The 19,066-nt window shown below is 44.9% G+C and overlaps 1 protein-coding gene across 3 annotated transcripts in view; it reads right to left on the bottom strand.

Moving 5' to 3' along the window:
• Window positions 1-19,066, bottom strand: part of LOC137299885 (thyroid hormone receptor alpha) — a 256,341-nt gene that overhangs the window by 21,832 nt on the left and 215,443 nt on the right. For all 3 annotated transcript variants that reach the window (XM_067968857.1, XM_067968858.1, XM_067968859.1), the window contains 2 exons: window positions 8,579-8,679; window positions 6,220-6,367 (listed from right to left, as the gene is read on the bottom strand). In XM_067968857.1, coding sequence (XP_067824958.1) covers window positions 6,220-6,367; window positions 8,579-8,679 — 249 coding nt within the window. The remainder of the gene's footprint in view (window positions 1-6,219; window positions 6,368-8,578; window positions 8,680-19,066) is intronic.

Below are 19,066 nucleotides of genomic sequence, written 5' to 3'. Positions count from 1 at the left end.
GTGTCAATCCCAGAGGGTTTGTGCATCTGATTCACGGCACTCCAAAATTCAGCAAAGTAAAAACTTTCGAAGTGTTTTTGAGATGGTGCTGCCGATTTGGGTTTGGGAAGGAAAAAAAAACATACGGCCAAGGTTTCCACTGCTGAATGGCATCCAGTGAGCACCGCTGGGAATTGAACACTGTGGATGTCAGGTAAGGACATGATGGGGATTGACTCCATGGTTGAATAGGTTGCTCACCCTCACCATCTATTATTAATGACCAGTTAGTATGAGAGGGCTGCTGTTGTGAGAGAATAGCTGGAACCAAAATCCTTACAGTGCAATAAAACCAGGCCCACATAGCAACAAGTAATGCACCCAATGAAAGTGCACATAAGGTTAGGCAACAAGACAAATAAAAAAAAGAAAACCTTTAGACCAAATGTGCTACTTCCTTTTAAGAAGCCAATTCCTAAAGGCCAAGTCATCCATCACATGGGTGAGCGGTGCTACGGGAGAAGAGGCCCTGCCCCAATTGTGAGCTTCTGTGTGGGACTGGTCACCATGCCGTCACGAGGTATTTGTCGGTATAATGGCGCCTGTCAGCAGCACCACCTCAAAAACATTTTGAAAGCTTTTGCTTTGCTGAATTTTGGAGTGCTGTGAGTCGGATGCACAGACTCTCTGGACCTGAGACTGAGGCCCGTGCTCCCGACCAGAGAGACTCCACACTGGGAGCTCTGCATCACAAAATTCACCCTATAGAGTCCCACAATCAGGACCAATGGAAATGAATGGTAAACGTAGATTTTTCAAGTCCCCGTGCTTTTCCGAGGATTTCCACATCTCTTTAGGACCTTCTTGCCCATGAGCATTCTTTTACAGTCACAGTTGGTCCAAAGAATATACATGAGAGAGTGGGCCTGGCAGTACACTGCACTGTGTCATCCAGCCGCTCTGTTGGTTTAAGGATTTGTAAGTGCATTAAGTGCTTGGCTTGTGCTCAGGCGCTCAAATCTAAAGGTGATAAAATTGCTGCTGCTTTCCCTGGGTGGATTTTAAATAGAATTGAATTCAGACATTTCTTGATATGATTATAACACATCAGTATATTGAGCCATTTCCAAGCCAGGATCTCCACAGCATCCGGCAATAGGGCATTTATATGCGCCGAGTGTCATTTCACTCGTTTGTTTTTGCAGCTAACTAATGCGATCACATCTGCCAAGCAACAGCTGGCCTGCAGACAAATTCACATTTCAATCTTTACCTCAGTGTGAAACCTCAAGGGAGTCACGAAGAGAGATCACGCCACAGAACGAGAGGGGTGGACCTATCGGGGGGGAGCGGGTGGCCTCACACTTTCACAAGCAGGGCTTCAAATACATGTTAAAGTGAGTCAACTTATTGAGGGCCTGACGTTTCGACATGATCCTCATCCATCATACAGAAACTGTAATTGGAGTCAGGGTATTTACTAGAAGCTCAGAATACGAAAACTTACTTTCCTATTTATTTTTCTCGTCAGGTCATTGAACCGTTTCCCACACTGGATCCGGGACCTTGGCATGATGCTCCTGCTGCTAACTTCCTCTGCCACCTCTATCCAGGCTGCCTTTCGTGGTGGCATCAGGTGTCAACAGCACATCCCTCCTGGCCCTCGCTGCACCCGGCCATAGCTTCCAGGGAAGTATCTGAGAACCTGGGGACCACTGTCCCTCTCTTCGCAGCCATGTCAACAAGTTTTAAATTCCTCTTTCCTCAGTCAACAAACTCCTATCCCTCAGCCCGCCCCCACCCCCACCCTTGCAGAGGTGGACTGAGCCTTTATGTAGTGGCCAGGAAATTGAGTCATGCAGGTGGGCCGCACGCCTGGTCATTAAAATCGGGTGGGCTTCCACGTCGCCCGATGTTGCGGCCTCGCCACCCGCTAAGGCCCTCGCCGCCTGCTAACACCCCCCTCGCCCGCTAACGCTCTCCTCGCCCGCTAACGCCCATCACTGCCCTCGCCACCCGCAACGCCCTCCTCACCCACCAACCCCCTCCTTGCCTGCCAGTGCCCTCCTCGCCCGCCAGCGCCCTCGCCACCTACTAACGCCCTCCTCGCCCACTATCATCCTCCTCACCTGCTACCGCCCTCCTCGCCCGCTACTGCCCTTGCACACTCTGTTTCCGTCTCCGGGTAAAAATCAGGGCCAGAGATATCTCTGAGCCATTGGGATGTCCATTCAAACCCTTCTTTATACAATAACTAATTGAGTACGCCATTATTTGGGTTGAAATCATCCACTTTGACCTCATCTCCCTTATTTCTGGTACTATTTTCATTCCTGTTTCTTTGTGTTGCCCTCTCTCTGGGCAAAAAGCCTGGCCAGCAGCTTGCTCTCGGTACTCCTTCAAAACGGCTCCATGACGAGGCTCCAGGAGGAGCACAAGACTGGGCTTCTCGTTGAGGAGGAGAAATCTCCCCTCTTCTCAGTGCCTCCTTGTGGCCAAATGGCCGAGATCAGGAATTCGCCATGTGGAAAACCACAGACAGAGGCCTGTGGTCTACCAGTCTGTAGCACAGCAAGTAGGAGCCCTAATGCCCTCTTCTACTGCCCCACCACTCCTCCGTTTGTTTAACTTGTTCTGGGTATAAAATATATTATATCAGCAACATGGAGCGAATTCCAAAATTGATTTCTAGCGGAGCAGCAGTTCCATTTACACCACCAACCATTTGGAATGAAGCTGCTTTTTGGCAGTTCTGTGATGTCTCCGTGACTTTTATTGAATCACAGAATCTAGACTGAAACAATAGGGCAGAATTTTATCTTCATTGACCAAGAAGCGAGGACAAAATTCTAGTCGCCATTGTTGCCAGGATAGGAAGAGCAGGGCCTTATTTATGACTTAATGCAGGAATAGTACAAATGATTCCAATTTAACTTGAGTGGGTATCTAGCTATTTTCCGAGTGAATTCTGCCACCGGCACGGACTCGATGGTGTAACCTTCCGCGCTGGAACCTTTCTATGATTCTGTATCAGCGGGGGGGAGTTTGAGTGAAACATGTGATTGATGGTAAATGGGGTCGGTGAGGTACACAAGCTTAAAGATTTCCCCGCCCCACGATTTGATATGAGACAGTGGGCTGGTCCATGCCAGGCCCAGCGATGGGGGCCTGTGGCACTGATGTGAATGACTCAAGGTGTTCACTGGTGGCTGTACAATGTCGTAGTGTGAAAACATCTATCAAAGAGGGTAAGGTGGGGGGGACCGTCCACAGTGAGGGAATTGTACAGGAATATCTTTGCAAAGCCGAGGGGAAAAGGAATCACTGGAGAAGAGTTTTCCACAGCTGCGTAATTTTGAAATCATCGTCGGAAAAAAAAACTCAAAAAGGAGGAAATAAAAGGCTCCAGGTTAAGGCACGATGTTTTAACAAATTATAATTTGTTTCTCCTTCTTTTCTCACCACTTTCCTCCCCTCTCCGGAAGGCGTTGACTCCATACTGAGATACAGTTCCACAGACACCACGATCTCAGCCAAATGATCATTATTTCCGCACAAGTCGTTACGGTAAGTCGATAGGCTATTCGATTAGAACGACAACATAGCCAAGCCTGACCACGTCCTCACCTGATGCCCACATCTGTGCACATCCAGCCAGGATCACTGGATAGTGATCAGGAGCAGGAACCCTGACCAATTTTCCGAGCTCTAATGCTGGACGTTGAAACCAACTATAATGCCCCTACCGCCACCCTAGCTGAGATTAGCGGAAATCGGGGACTGGTCTATGACCTTCCTGGTCTAAAGGGTTCAGCAACTCATGGGTTAAATTTGCTCAGCCATCGAAGGATACGATTACTTATTCCCCTCATTTCTCCCTTCCTCTCCTGAAGTCGCCAACTCATGGAGAGGGAGGGTCACAGAGGTGTTGGCCACCCTCTGGTACCTAGCCTAAGTTGCCATCGTTCACATATGATCCTCGATGTTGAGTTTGCGCAGGCTATTGACTGGTGGGAACATAGGAGCTGAGGTCAATTCTGTCCTCATCCAGCAGGAAAGTGATCAGGAGCAGGAATCCTGGTGGATTTTTCCTCAATGTACATTCGATATTCTGTGTTCAGGCCATCTGGTGAAGGCCTTTTAAAATGGTGCCATTCCCAAATCCTTATGTGAGGGAGGTGAGGTAAGATGGATTCAGTCCAGGTAGGGGATGAACATGCTGTAATATCTTCCCCACTCCTCAGTATTTATCTTTTAGCTCTGTTCTTGCCCATAGCTAGCCAGTTATGAAGGAGCTTTGATAGAACGTCTGGCTGATAAGTCTTGGGCTCAGCCCAAATTCAACACAGATGTTGGATGAAGTGCAACCGACATGTTCATGCCAGGAAAAATGTTGTAATTTAGAGCTGACAGCTGGTCGGAAAGAGAAAAATAGAGAGGACTAAAACAATAAAGTACTGCGCCACCCAGTCCCCATAATCAACTCAACATCACAAATAAGGCTGAATTTTAACAGGTTTGACACTGAAACATCTCCTGTGAGTGGTCATACTGTTAGAGAGGATAGGTGTGCTTTTACTTATAAATTACCCCTCAAATCAATAGGGTTTGTAAACATTGAATATCAGGTGTCACAGATTTATTAAGTATACACTACTTAAACATACACTGAAAAAACACTACTTACAATAAAACCTTGTGGGTTTATTTGAGGGACTCAAACATGTTACAGTTCTGATCTCGGAATACAGGCTGAGTAAGACCTTATCAAATCCAAATACTCATTACGAACAGCCAATTTTTATACATTTCTCTTACTCCTTCCACGTGACAATCGCCACAATTCTGCATTACATAATATAACTCCACATATGGAGAATTTGAATGAGTTTGTCCCTTATCAATAATTTTAGTTTCAACGAGAGCTTTGTTCCATAGACCAATACAACTCCCCATTCATCGACAGTTTCACTATTGTTACATATAATTGCTATTCCACCAAGTGAAACTTTTAATTATGAGTCTGGATTTGATTCAGTAACATTTCGTACCAGTCAACCCAGACGTTTTAACTAACAGTTTTTTTCTGCACTTGTTATCAACTGATTAAACTTCTCTGCAGTACGCACTGGTTTACTGAAGTGACTAAACTGACCATTGCTTTAAGGTCAGTCTTAGTTCAACAGTCCAGTGGCCACTGCATCTAAATTGACTTAAACTTCCCCGCCCAACAGACAAAAGCTAAAGGTTAATCTTAGGACAATGTAAAGAGAAGTCAACAGCAGTATAACATTAGCAGACTTCAGGACAGTCTGATTAACCCTTCCCTTACCAATGAAATCACAGGAAATGAAACTGGTGATGCAGTACTTATTTTTGGGGGGGGGGGGGGGGAGGGGAGGGGCTGAGAGGGAAAGGGGCTTCCTGGAAGCTGCAAGGGGAAACTCTGCTTCTCGTCTGACCCATGGTACACCCTTCATTTAAAAGCGTAAGTAACCTACTGAAGGCCCAGACCCATAATGAAGGACAACACCAAGGTTAATAAAAGAAATAGGACAGAAGATGAGGTGAATGAAATTAATTGAGAAGTAGAGATTACGTGACACCAAGCTTAGATTTTAAAGATCTGTAGGCTGGAAGAAGAAGGGATGACTAAGGGAGATAAGGAGTTCCGCAGTTTTGAGCTTCTGGGAAAGAATGAGTTACAGTAGGAGACTGTGTGGTGAGCTAATTTCAATACGGTGAGGTTGTAGGAAGGAGGAAGCACGTGTAGGACAGCTTTTTGCAAAATTCTGATGAACACTGGACACGACAATATTGATGAAAGAGAACAGTCACGACAGAGAGCGAGAGAGAGAGAAATTACAGAGAATGTACAGCACAGAAACAGGTCATTCGGCCCAACTGGTCTATGCCGGTGTTTATGCTCCACACGAGCTTCCTCCCTCCCCTCTTCATCTAACCCTTTCAGCATAACTTTCTATTCCTTTCTTCCTCATGCGCTTATCTAGCTTTTCCTTAAATGCATCTTTGCTACTCACCTCAACTACTCCTTGTGGTAGAAAGAAAAAGAAAGGGTAAAGTTGGCTGGAGGTGTGAGAAGGATTACCCATCAAAACTGGGCTGGTGAACTTGTTCACTGAATGAAAGTTAGAATATATCCCACCTTCATCTCGCTCGAGGTATAAACAACAAGACCACAACACGAAAAGCCAGAAATATGAAAACAAAGGCTCTTACGGTCCATCGCCATGCCGACGGCGGTACATTTCTTGAATCGGCAGAGCTGGCATTGGTTCCTGGTGATTTTGTCGATCACGCAGCAGCCGTCATATTTACAGGAATAGGCAGGGTGCAGATTTTTCTGGATTGTTCTCCTGAAGAACCCCTAAAAACAGAGAAAGAGAAAAGTTTAAGTACGGAGATATCTGTAACTCGGCAGCCCAAGGAAAAGTTATGGGGGGTGGGGGGGCGGGGAGATTTTGACTTTGTGCAGAAGTGTAAAACGGGTGTTAGTGAATCGGCAGCCCGTTTGACATCTCTCCCGATTTTTATTTCCATTAAAGGACATTAGTGAACCAGCTGGGTTTTTATGACAATCCAACAGCTTCATGGTCACTTTTACTGATACCAGCTTTTTATTTCCAGATTTTTAAAAAACTGAATTCTCTGTCCAGTAACAAAGTCTCACTAACCCCAAGTTTCAATTTAAGAAACATCAGGGGAGGAGGGAGGGTTGTCATGGGTTTCATGAGACTCCATATTCCACTCACTGCAGCAAGATTTGGAGTCTGGGCCATGCATTATTTGCACTGACGGCCTAACTCAGACAGCGGAGTGACTTCTCTGGTTATATTACTGATTCAATTTCCCCAAATTGTTTCTGTAAATGCCATTAGATTAATTTTGTTTTTAAAATTTTAATGACTCAATTTGTGCGATTCCTTGTGTAATTAGTATGCTCAAAAAAGCAGCCTATCATTTCGGTGTATCCAAGTAAATTGGTGATTAATTAGCATCAGGTTCCACATTTTCCGATATGTCATTCAGTGAAGATAATTGGGTTTGTAATTTGAGTTCTATAATTTCTGTTGTGCTCTGCAGTTTTGCTATTCCTTTCTACAAGTAATTTGTGCTGTGGCTTTGATTCCAATCTCCCCGATGTTACTATTTTAATTTCTGTAATGCTATAGTTCAGCCTTCCTTCCACTACGATAATCACGAAGCAAATTACAGTCAGACTGAATGACTTGTTAGGCAAGGGTTATGGAACCAAGCCAGGTAGATGGAGTTAAGATACAGATCAGCCATGATCTAACTGAATGGCGGAACAGGCTGAATGGCCTCTCCTGTTCCTATGTTTGTAGAGTATCAGTGTTAACGAGTTGTACTTGCCATGTTTCTCGGATTAAAAGATACATCTTCTCAGAAATGCCACTTATATTAAAAGCTATCTTGAAGTGGCAAATCTTTACTCTTTAGGAAATCTCTCCGATTTTACTATTTGTCGCAAGTTCACCAATTACTAATCATAGAAAGGTTACAGCACGGAAGGAGGCCATTCGGCCCATCGAGTCCATGCCGGTTTCAAATAGTTACCCCTCCCTTATGTTATAACTGTTCCTATCAGTCATGTACAGTCTGTGAGATTCTCAGATGCTGTACATTACAAAGCAGAATAAGATGGTTTATTTTTTTCCCTACCTAGACCAATTTGTAATGTCCCTAATGCTGCCCTGGCTCAGGTCTGAGACTGAACCTGGGAACTGGTCTGTGTGGTTCGTTTCTCCACTGACTTTATTCACTACACCACCAGGGAAACTGAGCTCCAGGGTTTAACTAATTGCTTATACTCTTTTCATCTTTGGCATCTGGTCTGGTGAGAGCAGGCCTATAACAGTCCATACTCCACCCCCCTGATTAACACTCCGCAATCTCCGAAACTAATGCTGCCCTTGGGTTATACAGACTTGTGATCAAATGGAAGTATTGGTGTAGAATTCCCTTCACTTATCCTGTGGAGTGGATTGTGTGTAACAGGTCTCACCTGAATATCACATTGAATTTATACTTTGGAAATAGCCCTGAGAATCCTTTGTCTACCAGTGGCAACAGATAAATTGCACAGGCAGTTGTTTTAACAGTGGCAACACGGCTTTTGATTTCTGACCATGGACCTTCCATGACGTCTGGGAAAGATCAATACAGGCCAGCAAGTCAAAAGCCACACCGTCAACCTGACATCCCCCCACCCCACAAGACTGAAATACACATTGACACTCATTGCCGAGATTCCTGTTTGAAGAACACTCACTTACGTGAGGCACCAGAGCACTGTTGACATACAAGGAATTGCATCTGTTGTATTAGTCACCGCCTTCAGAACGAAAGGTGGGCAAATACATGGCGTGGCATGTTACTGAGCTATACAGACGAAGAATCTCTGGGATGTGCTGAGTGACAGGACGGTGGGGGGTGAATAGGGAAAAATGCAAATCTTTTTGAAAAAAATACACATTCTGCACTCTTGTTACAAATGAGTAAAACATTACCATATATTCAGCAGAGTAAAATGGTGTTTATTTGCCTCCGTCCTCACCTTACAGCCCTCGCATGTGATGCAGCGGTAATGGTACCCTGTCGCCTTATCACTGCAAACTACACAGGGTTCATCCTTCTCCAGATAGCTGGGAATGTACCCTGAAAGATAAACACACGAAGAATCAGAACACAACAGAGGCACACAGTGAAATGAAGAAAATGCACATCGCAGTTATACAGTGATGTTCAAATGTGTGTTCATAAATTCCGCTTCCTCGGTGGCTTCGCAGGTAAAGAAAGAACCTCCATGTATATAGCGTCTTTCACAACCTCAGGACGTCCCAAAGCGCTTTACAGCCAATGAATTACTTTTACTGTAATGTAGGAAACTCAGCTAATTTGTGCACAGCAAGATCCCACAAACGGCAATGAGATAAATGACCAGATAATCTGTCTTAGCTATGTTGGTTGAGAGATAAATATTGGCCAGGACACCAGGGAGAACTCCCCTGCTCTTCTTCAAATAGTGCCACAGGACCTTTTAAATCCAGCTGACAGGGCCTTGGATTTAATATCGCATCTGAAAGACAACACCTTTGACAGTACAGCACTTCCTCAATACTGCACTGGAGTGTCAGCCTGGGTTATGTACTCAAGTCCCTGGAGTGGGACTTGAACCCTCAACCTTCTGATCTCAAAGGTGAGAGTGCAACCCACTGAGCCACTTCTGACACCTCTTGGTGTGTTACTGATCTATACAGAGCAGGATCAAACCCAGGTTTAATCTCTGCTCTGTGCTAAGCTACCTGATCACAGCGAGGACAGCAGGAGGGAGCTGGATTAATACCAAGAGCCCCACTCTATGTAAAATTTTGGGGCTCCGGTCCTTTACCTATACGGTATAACAGGCTACAACCCACCACATAATGGGGATAATATTCTGAGGACGTGCTGGAGGTAAGGAGCCTCACCCACCACCAGTGCAGATCAGAAAATCCGCCCGTTTGTTGCCTCCAGTTTTCCACCCATTGATTTCAAGGGGCAGTAAATCGCGGGCAGGGTGCTCACGATACAATTAAAAAATCGTGACATCAGGTTCACAGACTTATCTTAATAAATATTTGCAATGGTAATGGCACTTCACAGGAAACAGTTGTTAATTAAAGGTTTTACAGAACAAATTCCATCTCATGTCAATTGGAATAATGAGACTCATTAAACAAGTGATTGAGAATCGAAGGCACCTGTACTGCTGTTTGAATGAATCCCAATGCCAACCAGATAATGTTGCTTTCAAGTCAGAGTCGAAAGCCCAAAAGAATGTCCATTAGAAAGAGCTCATTCTGACAGCAATCTCTCACTGTGGAAGTTAAGATCCCATTCACTGTCGTGCGAACAAGTCAGAAGCTTAAGTAAAAACCGAACACGCTAGAAATACCCAGCAGGGTATCTTTGCACTATCGCACAAAGTCAAGATCTACCCCATTGTATTTCAAACTAATTCATGGATGTGATGCACTCTGAGAGATGTGATAAGGCACTTTATAAATGCCAGTCTTTCTTTCTCTCCAGCAACTGCAGTTTTTTCTTTTTGTCTTGTTAGAGTTGGTTTTATGAGTGCGTGCTACTGGTGAGGAACTTTGTCCACTGGCCGCACATATTGGGGAAGTCACCGGTGCGCTGCCCTCGACTTCATGATGTGCACGGCCTGTGGTGAACATTCATAAACTCGGCCCTGAGAGTCTTCAGTGATTGTTGCGTGATCCCTGTGCAAAACTGTTCTGGCTAAAACTGGATTCCTATTAATTTGTTACGTAATGGAGCAATGGTTGTCAGTCAGTAACAAGGAACCAGACAGTAGTGGTGAATGGTTGTTTTTCGGACTGGAGGAAGGTATACAGTGGTGTTCCCCAGGGGTTGGTACTAGGACCACTGATTTTTTTGATATATATTAATGACTTGGACTTGGGTGTAAAGGGCACAATTTTAAGATCTGCAAATGACACAAAACACTGTAGTAAACAGTGAGGAGGATAATGATAGACTTCAAGACGACACAGACAGGCTGGTGGCATGGACGGACACATGGCAGGTAAAATTTAACACAGAGAAGTACGAAGTGATACATTTTGGCAGGAAGAATGTGGAGAGGCAAAATAAACTAAATGGTACAATTCTAAAGGGGGTGCAGGAACAGGGAGATCTGGGGGTATATGTGCACAAATCTTTGTAGGTGGCAGGACAGGTTGGGAAAGCGATTAAAAAAGCATACGGGATCCTGGACTTTAAAAGTAGAGGCATAGAATACAAAAGCAAGGAAGTTACGTTGAACCTTTGTAAAACACTGGTTCGGTCACAACTGGAATATTGCATCCAATTGTGGGCACCGCACTTTAGGAAGGATGTGAAGGCCTTAAAAAGGGTGCAGAAAAGATTTACTAGAATGGTTCCAAGGATGGGAGACTTCAGTTACGTGGAGAGACTGGAGAAGCTGGGGTTGTTCTCCTTAGAGCAGAGGAGGTTGAAAGGAGATTTGATAGAAATGTTCAAAATCATGAAGGGTTTAGATAAAGTAAATAAAGAGAAACTCTTTTCATTGGCGGAAGGGTCGAGAACCAGAGGACACAGATTTAAGGTGATTGGCAAAATAACCAAAGGTGGCATGACGAATACCTTTTTTACGCAGCCAGGAGTTATGATCTGGAATGCGCTGCCTGAAAAGTGGTGGAAGCAGATTCAATCGTGGCTTTCGAAAAGGAAATGGATAAATATTTGAAGGGAAAAAAGTTGCAGGGCCACGGGGGAAGAGTGGGGGAATGGGACTAAGTGGATTGCTCTTACAAAGAGCCGGCACGTGCTCGATGGGCCGAATGGCTTCCTTCGGTGCTGTAAGTATTGTATGATTCTATGAACCAGCAAAATAAATTTAAAATAATTTACTTATACACTGCTGTAGATTAGGCATCCAGAGTTTATGTAGAAACTGGACATCTCGTCAGTGGTCACATATCTCACAGTGGGCTTTTTTCATTTGTGTTGGAGAGGGGGAAAAAACCACCAAGAGAACACAATTGATCACATTTTCATGGAATCTGTGCACTATCTGATAAGATGAATTTTCACTGGCTGGAAAAAAGAAATGATATGGAGTTTTCAGTCAATTAAATCATGCATAGGTCCATCAATCTCTGGCTCTTTGCAATATGATGCATGAAACTTTGTTGGATAATGAAGAGGAAATTATTCAGAAGAGTTCAGTGCAACTATCGATGGGCAATAAATGCCGGCCTAGTCAACGACTTCTACATCCTGAGAATGAATTTTTTAAAAACTTGGGGAAAATTGTACTAATGCACAAGTGGGAATGCTCGGCTTCCTACAATCTGACCCCATGTGCGTTCCAGCACTCTGCGGATAAGATTGCTCACTGCACTAAATTTAGTGCAAAATGATGCTAGCACAAAGCAGGACACTATTTGCTACTCACTTCTGCCTTTTAGGTTATGCTTACCACAGGAATAATCTAACATCCCCACTCCCCATTAAGGGACAAAGGTGATTGAAGAGGAAGCTTTTGAAACTGGCTGGAGATGCAACAAGGTGGAGGGACTTAGGCGGAGAATTCCAGAGTGCAGGAGTATGAAGGCAAAGGGAGGGGAGGACACAAAGTAGCTAGTTTGGAGATCGGAGGAGCAAGCTGGGACGTGGGGTTGGAAGAGGTTGTAGAGATCAAGTGCAGTGAGGCGATGAAGAAATTTGTAAACCAAGTGGATAAAATGACGAATACATGATAGGGTGTAGGGGGAGCTAAGGAGGCTGCAGGGATTGTGCATAGTGCTTATCACTTTATCACAAGTACTACCTTTGGACACTGTTGATAATAGAAACGGAGATCAGCACTGCCACATTACAAGCTGGTGACGACAAGGTAAGTCAGTCAATCAGTCTCTCTCATGTTAGTCATTGATATTTTTCCATTATCTTGAGATGCAGTTTATGTTCTATTGCACCTGTAATTCAGTAAAACTTAATTAACTAATGTTTTCTTTGCTCGGGGATTTTAATGTGAATGCAACACTGGGGGTGTGAGAGATAAATGATGGCATTAAATCAGAAAGCCTCTCCTGACTGTTGATCCACAAGGCAATATACCTGCTTGCTTCCCTGATAGAATGACATACTGGAGGCCACAAAAGTACAATATTTTAAGATAATAAGAGAAAATCACGAATGCTAACAAGTTTTCAATGATTCAGGCTGTCTGGGCATGAAGTGACAGATGGTAAATGGCTACTTGCTGTGTAATTAAAGGAAATTGCCCCTAACTGTACAGCCCAGTGATGGATGAAGTAAAGTCACCATCATCAGTCAGGCAATTAGGGTCCGGCCCTACGAACAGAAAGAAAACATGGAACACACAAAGCAAACTCCCAATGGAAAAACCATTTCACTATCCAATGACTTTTATACAATAGCATGGCAGTTGTACAGATCATTTAGAATATGCTTTTAATTAATAATTTTTACCAAGCCATTGCCCCCAACTCCAAACAAATCTGTCTAACAGTTGGGTTAAGTGCTGAATTGATGCTCAAAATGGCTGCTAATCTACACTTTACAGTGCTGTTTATATTTCTCCCCGTGTATTCCTCATTTTTCTCTACCCCCCCCCCCCATAATAATCATATATCTCAAAATATCTTCCTTCAGTGAAAGAGATGAGAAACAGAGCCAAACTACTGGATGGAGGGAGGGGTAGGTACAAGTGTAGAATATGGACAACTGCTGGAAGTGCTTGGTGATGTTGCACCGTCAATAATTGGACCTGACACACATAAATTTCTTAAAACCCTTAGATGAATTCTAGAAAACCGTAATGTATTCACACAGGACGGTCCATTTAGCTGCCAGGGTTTGTTTAACACGAGGTCCTGTTGCCAAAGAAAGAGCTTGCATTTCTTTAGCGCCTTTCACGACCTCAGGACGTCCCAAATGAAGTACAGTCACTGTTGTAGCCAATTTGTGCACAGCAAGGTCCCACAAACAGCAATGAGATAATGACCAGATAATCTGTTTTTAGTGATGCTGGTTGAGGAGTAAATATCAGCCAGGACATCCGGGGAGAATTCCCCAGGTCTTCCTCGAAATGGTGCCGTGGGATCTTTTACGCCCACCTGAGAGGGCAAGCAGGGCCTCAGTTTAACGTCTCATCCAAAAGACAGCACCTCCGATTGTGCAAAGGCTAGGCTGCATCAGTACTGCACTGGGAGCGTCAGCCTAGATTTTTGTGCTCAAGTCTCTGTATACTGGGACTGTGACCCACAACCTTCTAACTCAGAGGCGAGAGTGCTACCAACTGAGCCACCGCCAAGACAAGAGCATGTATACAAAGGCACAATAAAACACAAGAAGACAATTTAAACTAATCAAAACAAGATAGTTTTAAAGTGCTTTCAGATCAGATACCCCCCCCCCTCCCCCCAGATGAGGGTGATGAAACTTCCTTGGCCTAGGAGGTGGCAAGGAGGTCACAAACCCGGCAGGTAGACGGTGGATCTGGTTCTGCCAGGTCTCTGCCCCCTGAAACTCCAAAAGGAGGGATGACTGAAGCCCCTGCCCCTTCCATCCTGACGGCATCTAAAGAGGCGCGACTGGCGGGAACATCGTCCGCTCTTGGAAATCCTGCCAGTTCTGCCTTTACTACAGCCACCCTAAAGAACGCCCCCCTGAAGCCGGGGTATTTAATGTACCATTACTGCGATGGGGGGGGGGGGGGTCTGATGCCGGTTTTCCCAGTGGCAAATCAATGAATCAGAGAAATCAATTGCCATTGGGGAAAAGGACAACATGTTTAGCTGCCATAGCTCACCCCCTATAGGGCTACTCTGACTGTCCTGGCCACAGGTGGGGTGGACGTACACGAGGCACTATAAATGGTGCAGGAGCTCTTGCCCCTTTTACGCTACTGACCCTGGTTCCAGGATTTGGGATGGATTCAACAGTGACCGGAAGTCCCACCCTGGTGCACATCTGGCGACAGAGCCGGGATCCAGGAATTTTGGCCCCAAGATTTTTTTCCCCTTATCCTTCCCTTTTCTTTGATTCTATTAAAAGGTGACTTTATCTTTCATTCTGGCCGGAAACAGTGGCCAAGCCTGCTCGCTCCGGTGGCCAAGCCTGCTCGCTCCGGTGGCCAAGCCTGCTCGCTCCGGTGGCCAAGCCTGCTCGCTCCGGTGGCCAAGCCTGCTCGCTCCGGTGGCCAAGCCTGCTCGCTCCAGAGATGCTGAGCGTTTCCAGCTTTTCTTTCTGTTTTCGTTTCAGCATTTGCTGGGTTTTTTTTTTTGCAGTATCCTGCAAGCTGGTTTGTAAAACAATATAGCAGGCCAGCTCGACCAACCCGCTGAGTACAATAGGAAACGAAAACGAATAAAATTGTCTGCGCCTGTGGATTTTGCCATTTGATCTACGCAGGGCGCATCATTCCACTGTAACTGGCATTAAAATGAGCCTCAATTCAAATCACATGTTCACATCACATTTCCTTGAAACCTACCTCTTTTACCAAGCTATTTGTCACCTACCCTAATATTTCCTCATGTGGCTCGGTGTCAAATTTTGTTTGATAATCGCTCCTGTGAAGCGCCTTGGGACGTTTTACTATGTTAAAGGCACAATATAAATGCAAGTTGTTGCTGTTTATGGCACCATTACTCACAGAAGCATGCTGATCAAGATGACATCTACGACCAGTAAAAAGTAGGGGACAGATCTTTTTCCTGTGTGCACCAGGATGGCACACGTGTTTATAAAGAACGCACTTACAATTTTGCTGCACAGAGGAAACGTTTCCCAAAAGAGACCTCCCAAAAGCAGCATTAAACCTCAACCTTTGCTCATGTGGTTTATGGCACCATCTCAATCCCTCAATGTGTTACTGCATTGGAACGCACTCCAGCCCATGTGTTACCGATGCGGCTTTGGCTTTTTTTCATTTCACCACGTCTTTTAATTCCCTCTCCTCGCTACACCTCGGATTTTCTCCTTTCCTCTCTTGATTCCTGCTTGGGGTACAGTTCCATGAGTGCCTTGCCCTTGATTCTCGCCCAAATCTTCATGTGTGAACCCAAAGAGCGTGAACGTCAGCAGACTATTCAACTGTCGGGGGGTGCAGGCATCACAGCCACAATCCAGCATTACTTACTGTCGTAAGGAGAGAAGCACAAAAAACATAAGCCCCGATTTTAACTCGGGATGGCGGTCGTGCGGACAAGGGGCAAACCGTCCCGACCTTGGCAATGTGAGGCACAGGAGATTTTAACTCCTGGGCCTTAACTGTATTCTGTATCGCTCCATATATTCTGTATCACAGTGTGTATTCTGCATCGCACCGTGTATTCTGTATTTTTTTTTGTTCATGGGATGTGGGCGTCGCTGGCAAGGCCGGCATTTATTGCCCATCCCTAATTGCCCTTGAGAACGTGGTGGTGAGCCGCCTTCTTGAACCGTTGCAGTCCGTGTGGTGAAGGTTCTCCCACAGTGCTGTTAGGAAGGGAGTTCCAGGATTTTGACCCAACGATGATGAAGGAACGGCGATATATTTCCAAGTCGGGATGGTGTGTGACTTGGAGGGGAACGTGCAGGTGGTGTTGTTCCCATGTGCCTGCTGCCCTTGTCTTTCTAGGTGGTAGAGGTCGCGGGTTTGGGAGGTGCTGTTGAAGAAGCCTTGGCGAGTTGCTGCAGTGCATCCTGTGGATGGTACACACTGCAGCCACTGTGCACCGGTGGTGAAGGGAGTGAATGTTTAGGGTGGTGGATGTGGTGCCAATCAAGCGGGCTGCTTTGTCCTGGATGGTGTTGAGCTTCTTGAGTGTTGTTGGAGCTGCACTCATCCAGGCAAGTGGAGAGTATTCCATCGCACTCCTGATTTGTGCCTTGTAGATGGTGGAAAGGCTTTGGAGAGTCAGGAGGTGAGTCACTCGCCGCAGAATACCCAGCCTCTGACCTGCTGTTGTAGCCACAGTATTTATGTGGCTGGTCCAGTGAAGTTTCTGGTCAATGACAAATAGTGTGTATTTTGTATCACACCATGTATTCTGTATCACAGTGTGTGTTCTGTATCACACCGTGTATTCTGTATCACAGTGTATATTCTGTATCGCACCGTATATTCTGTATTACAGTGTGTATTCTGTATTGCTCCATGTATTCTATATCGCCTCATGTATTCAGTATCACAGTTTGTATTCTGTATCGCACCATGTACTCTGTATCACAGTGTGTATTCTGTATCGCACCATGTACTCTGTATCACAGTGTGTATTCTGTATCGCACCATGTACTCTATATCACAGTGTGTATTCTGTATCGCACCATGTATTCTGTATCACAGTGTGTATTCTGTATCGCACCATGTATTCTGTATCACAGTGTGTATTCTGTATCACACCATGTATTCTGTATCACAGTGTGTATTCTGTATCACACCATGTATTCTGTATCACAGTGTGTATTCTGTATCGCACCATGTATTCTGTATCACAGTGTGTATTCTGTATCGCACCATGTACTCTGTATCACAGTGTGTATTCTGTATCGCACCATGTACTCTGTATCACAGTGTGTATTCTGTATCGCACCATGTACTCTGTATCACAGTGTGTATTCTGTATCGCACCATGTACTCTATATCACAGTGTGTATTCTGTATCGCACCATGTATTCTGTATCACAGTGTGTATTCTGTATCGCACCATGTATTCTGTATCACAGTGTGTATTCTGTATCACACCATGTATTCTGTATCACAGTGTGTATTCTGTATCACACCATGTATTCTGTATCACAGTGTGTATTCTGTATCGCACCATGTATTCTGTATCACAGTGTGTATTCTGTATCGCACCATGTACTCTGTATCACAGTGTGTATTCTGTATCGCACCATGTACTCTGTATCACAGTGTGTATTCTGTATCGCACCATGTACTCTGTATCACAGTGTGTATTCTGTATCGCACCATGTATGAAGACCTATGCTCCAGAACCAGCCACACCTGTAACCAAGCTGTTCTACTATAGCTACAACACTGGTATCTACCTGACAATGTGGAAAATTGCCCAGGTATGTCCTGTCCACAAAAAGCTGGACAAATCCAATCCAGCCAATTATTACCCTATCAGCCTACTCTCAATCATCCGCAAACTGATTGATAGCACTGTTGACAACTCTTTCCAACGGCACTTATCAAAAACTTGCTCACCAGTACTCAGTTTGGGTTCCGCCAGGAGCGCATAACAGCCTTGGTCCAAATGTGGACACGAGCTGAATTCCAAAGGTGAGGTGAGAGTGACTGCACTTAATATCAAGGTAGCATTCAACCAAGTGAGGCACAAGGAGCCCTAGTAAAATTAAGTCAATAAGTATCAGGGGGAAAACTCCTCAGTGGCTGAAGTCATACCGAGCACAAAGGAAGATGGCTGTGGTTGTTGGAAGTCAATTATCTCAGACCCAAGACATCGCTGGAGTTTCTCAAGGCAGCATCCTAGGCCTAATCATCTTCAGCTGCTTCATCAATGACCTTGCTTCTATCATGTGGAGCTGTTCACTGATCATTGCACAGTGTTCAGTTCCATTCGCTTTACCTCAGATAATGAAGCAGTCAATGCCCACATGCAGCAAGACCTGGACAACATCCAGGCTTGAGCTAAGAACATAAGAAAGAAATAGGAGCAGGAGTAGGCCACACAGCTCCTCCGGCTTGCATGGCCATTTAATAAGACCATGGCTGATCTTTGACCTCAACTCCACTTTCCCATCCGATCCCCATTTCCCTTGATTCCCCTAGAGTCCAAAAATCTATCTATCTCAGCCTTGAATATACTCAACGACTCAGCATCTACAGCCCTTTGGGGTAGAAAATTCCAATGATTCACAACTCTCTGAGTGAAGAAATTCCTCCTCATCTCAGTCTTAAATGGCCGACCCCTTATCCTGAGACTATGCCCCCTAGTTCTAGAATCTCCAGCCAAGGGAAACAATCTCTCAGCATCTACCCTGTCAAGCCCTCTCAGAATCTTATATGTTTCAATGAGGTCACCTCTCATTCTTCTAAACGCCAGAGAGTATAGGCACATTTTACTAAATCTCTCATCATAGGACAACCCTCTCATTCCAGGAATCAATCTAGTGAATCTTTGTTGGACCACCTCTAAGGCAATAATATCCTTCCTTAGATAAAGAGACCAAAACTGTACACAGTACTCCGGGTGTGGTCTCACCAAAGCACTGTACAATTGTAGCAAGACTTCCTTACTCTTGTACTCCAAACCCTTGCAATAAAGGCCAACATGCCATTTGCCTTCCTAATTGCCTGCTGTATCTGCATGCTAACTTCCTATGTTTCTTGTACGAGGACACCCAGATCTCTCAGAACACCAACATTTAATAGTTTCTCACCATTTAAAAAATATTCTGCTTTTCTATTCTTCCTACCAAAGTGAATAACCTCACATTTTCCCACATTATACTCCATCTGCCACCTTCTTGC

Source organism: Heptranchias perlo, chromosome 30, assembly GCF_035084215.1.
Source record: "Heptranchias perlo isolate sHepPer1 chromosome 30, sHepPer1.hap1, whole genome shotgun sequence".
NCBI lineage: Eukaryota > Metazoa > Chordata > Chondrichthyes > Hexanchiformes > Hexanchidae > Heptranchias > Heptranchias perlo.
The sequence above is the reverse complement of the archived record's forward strand: the minus strand, read 5'-3'. Positions and strand labels throughout refer to the sequence as shown.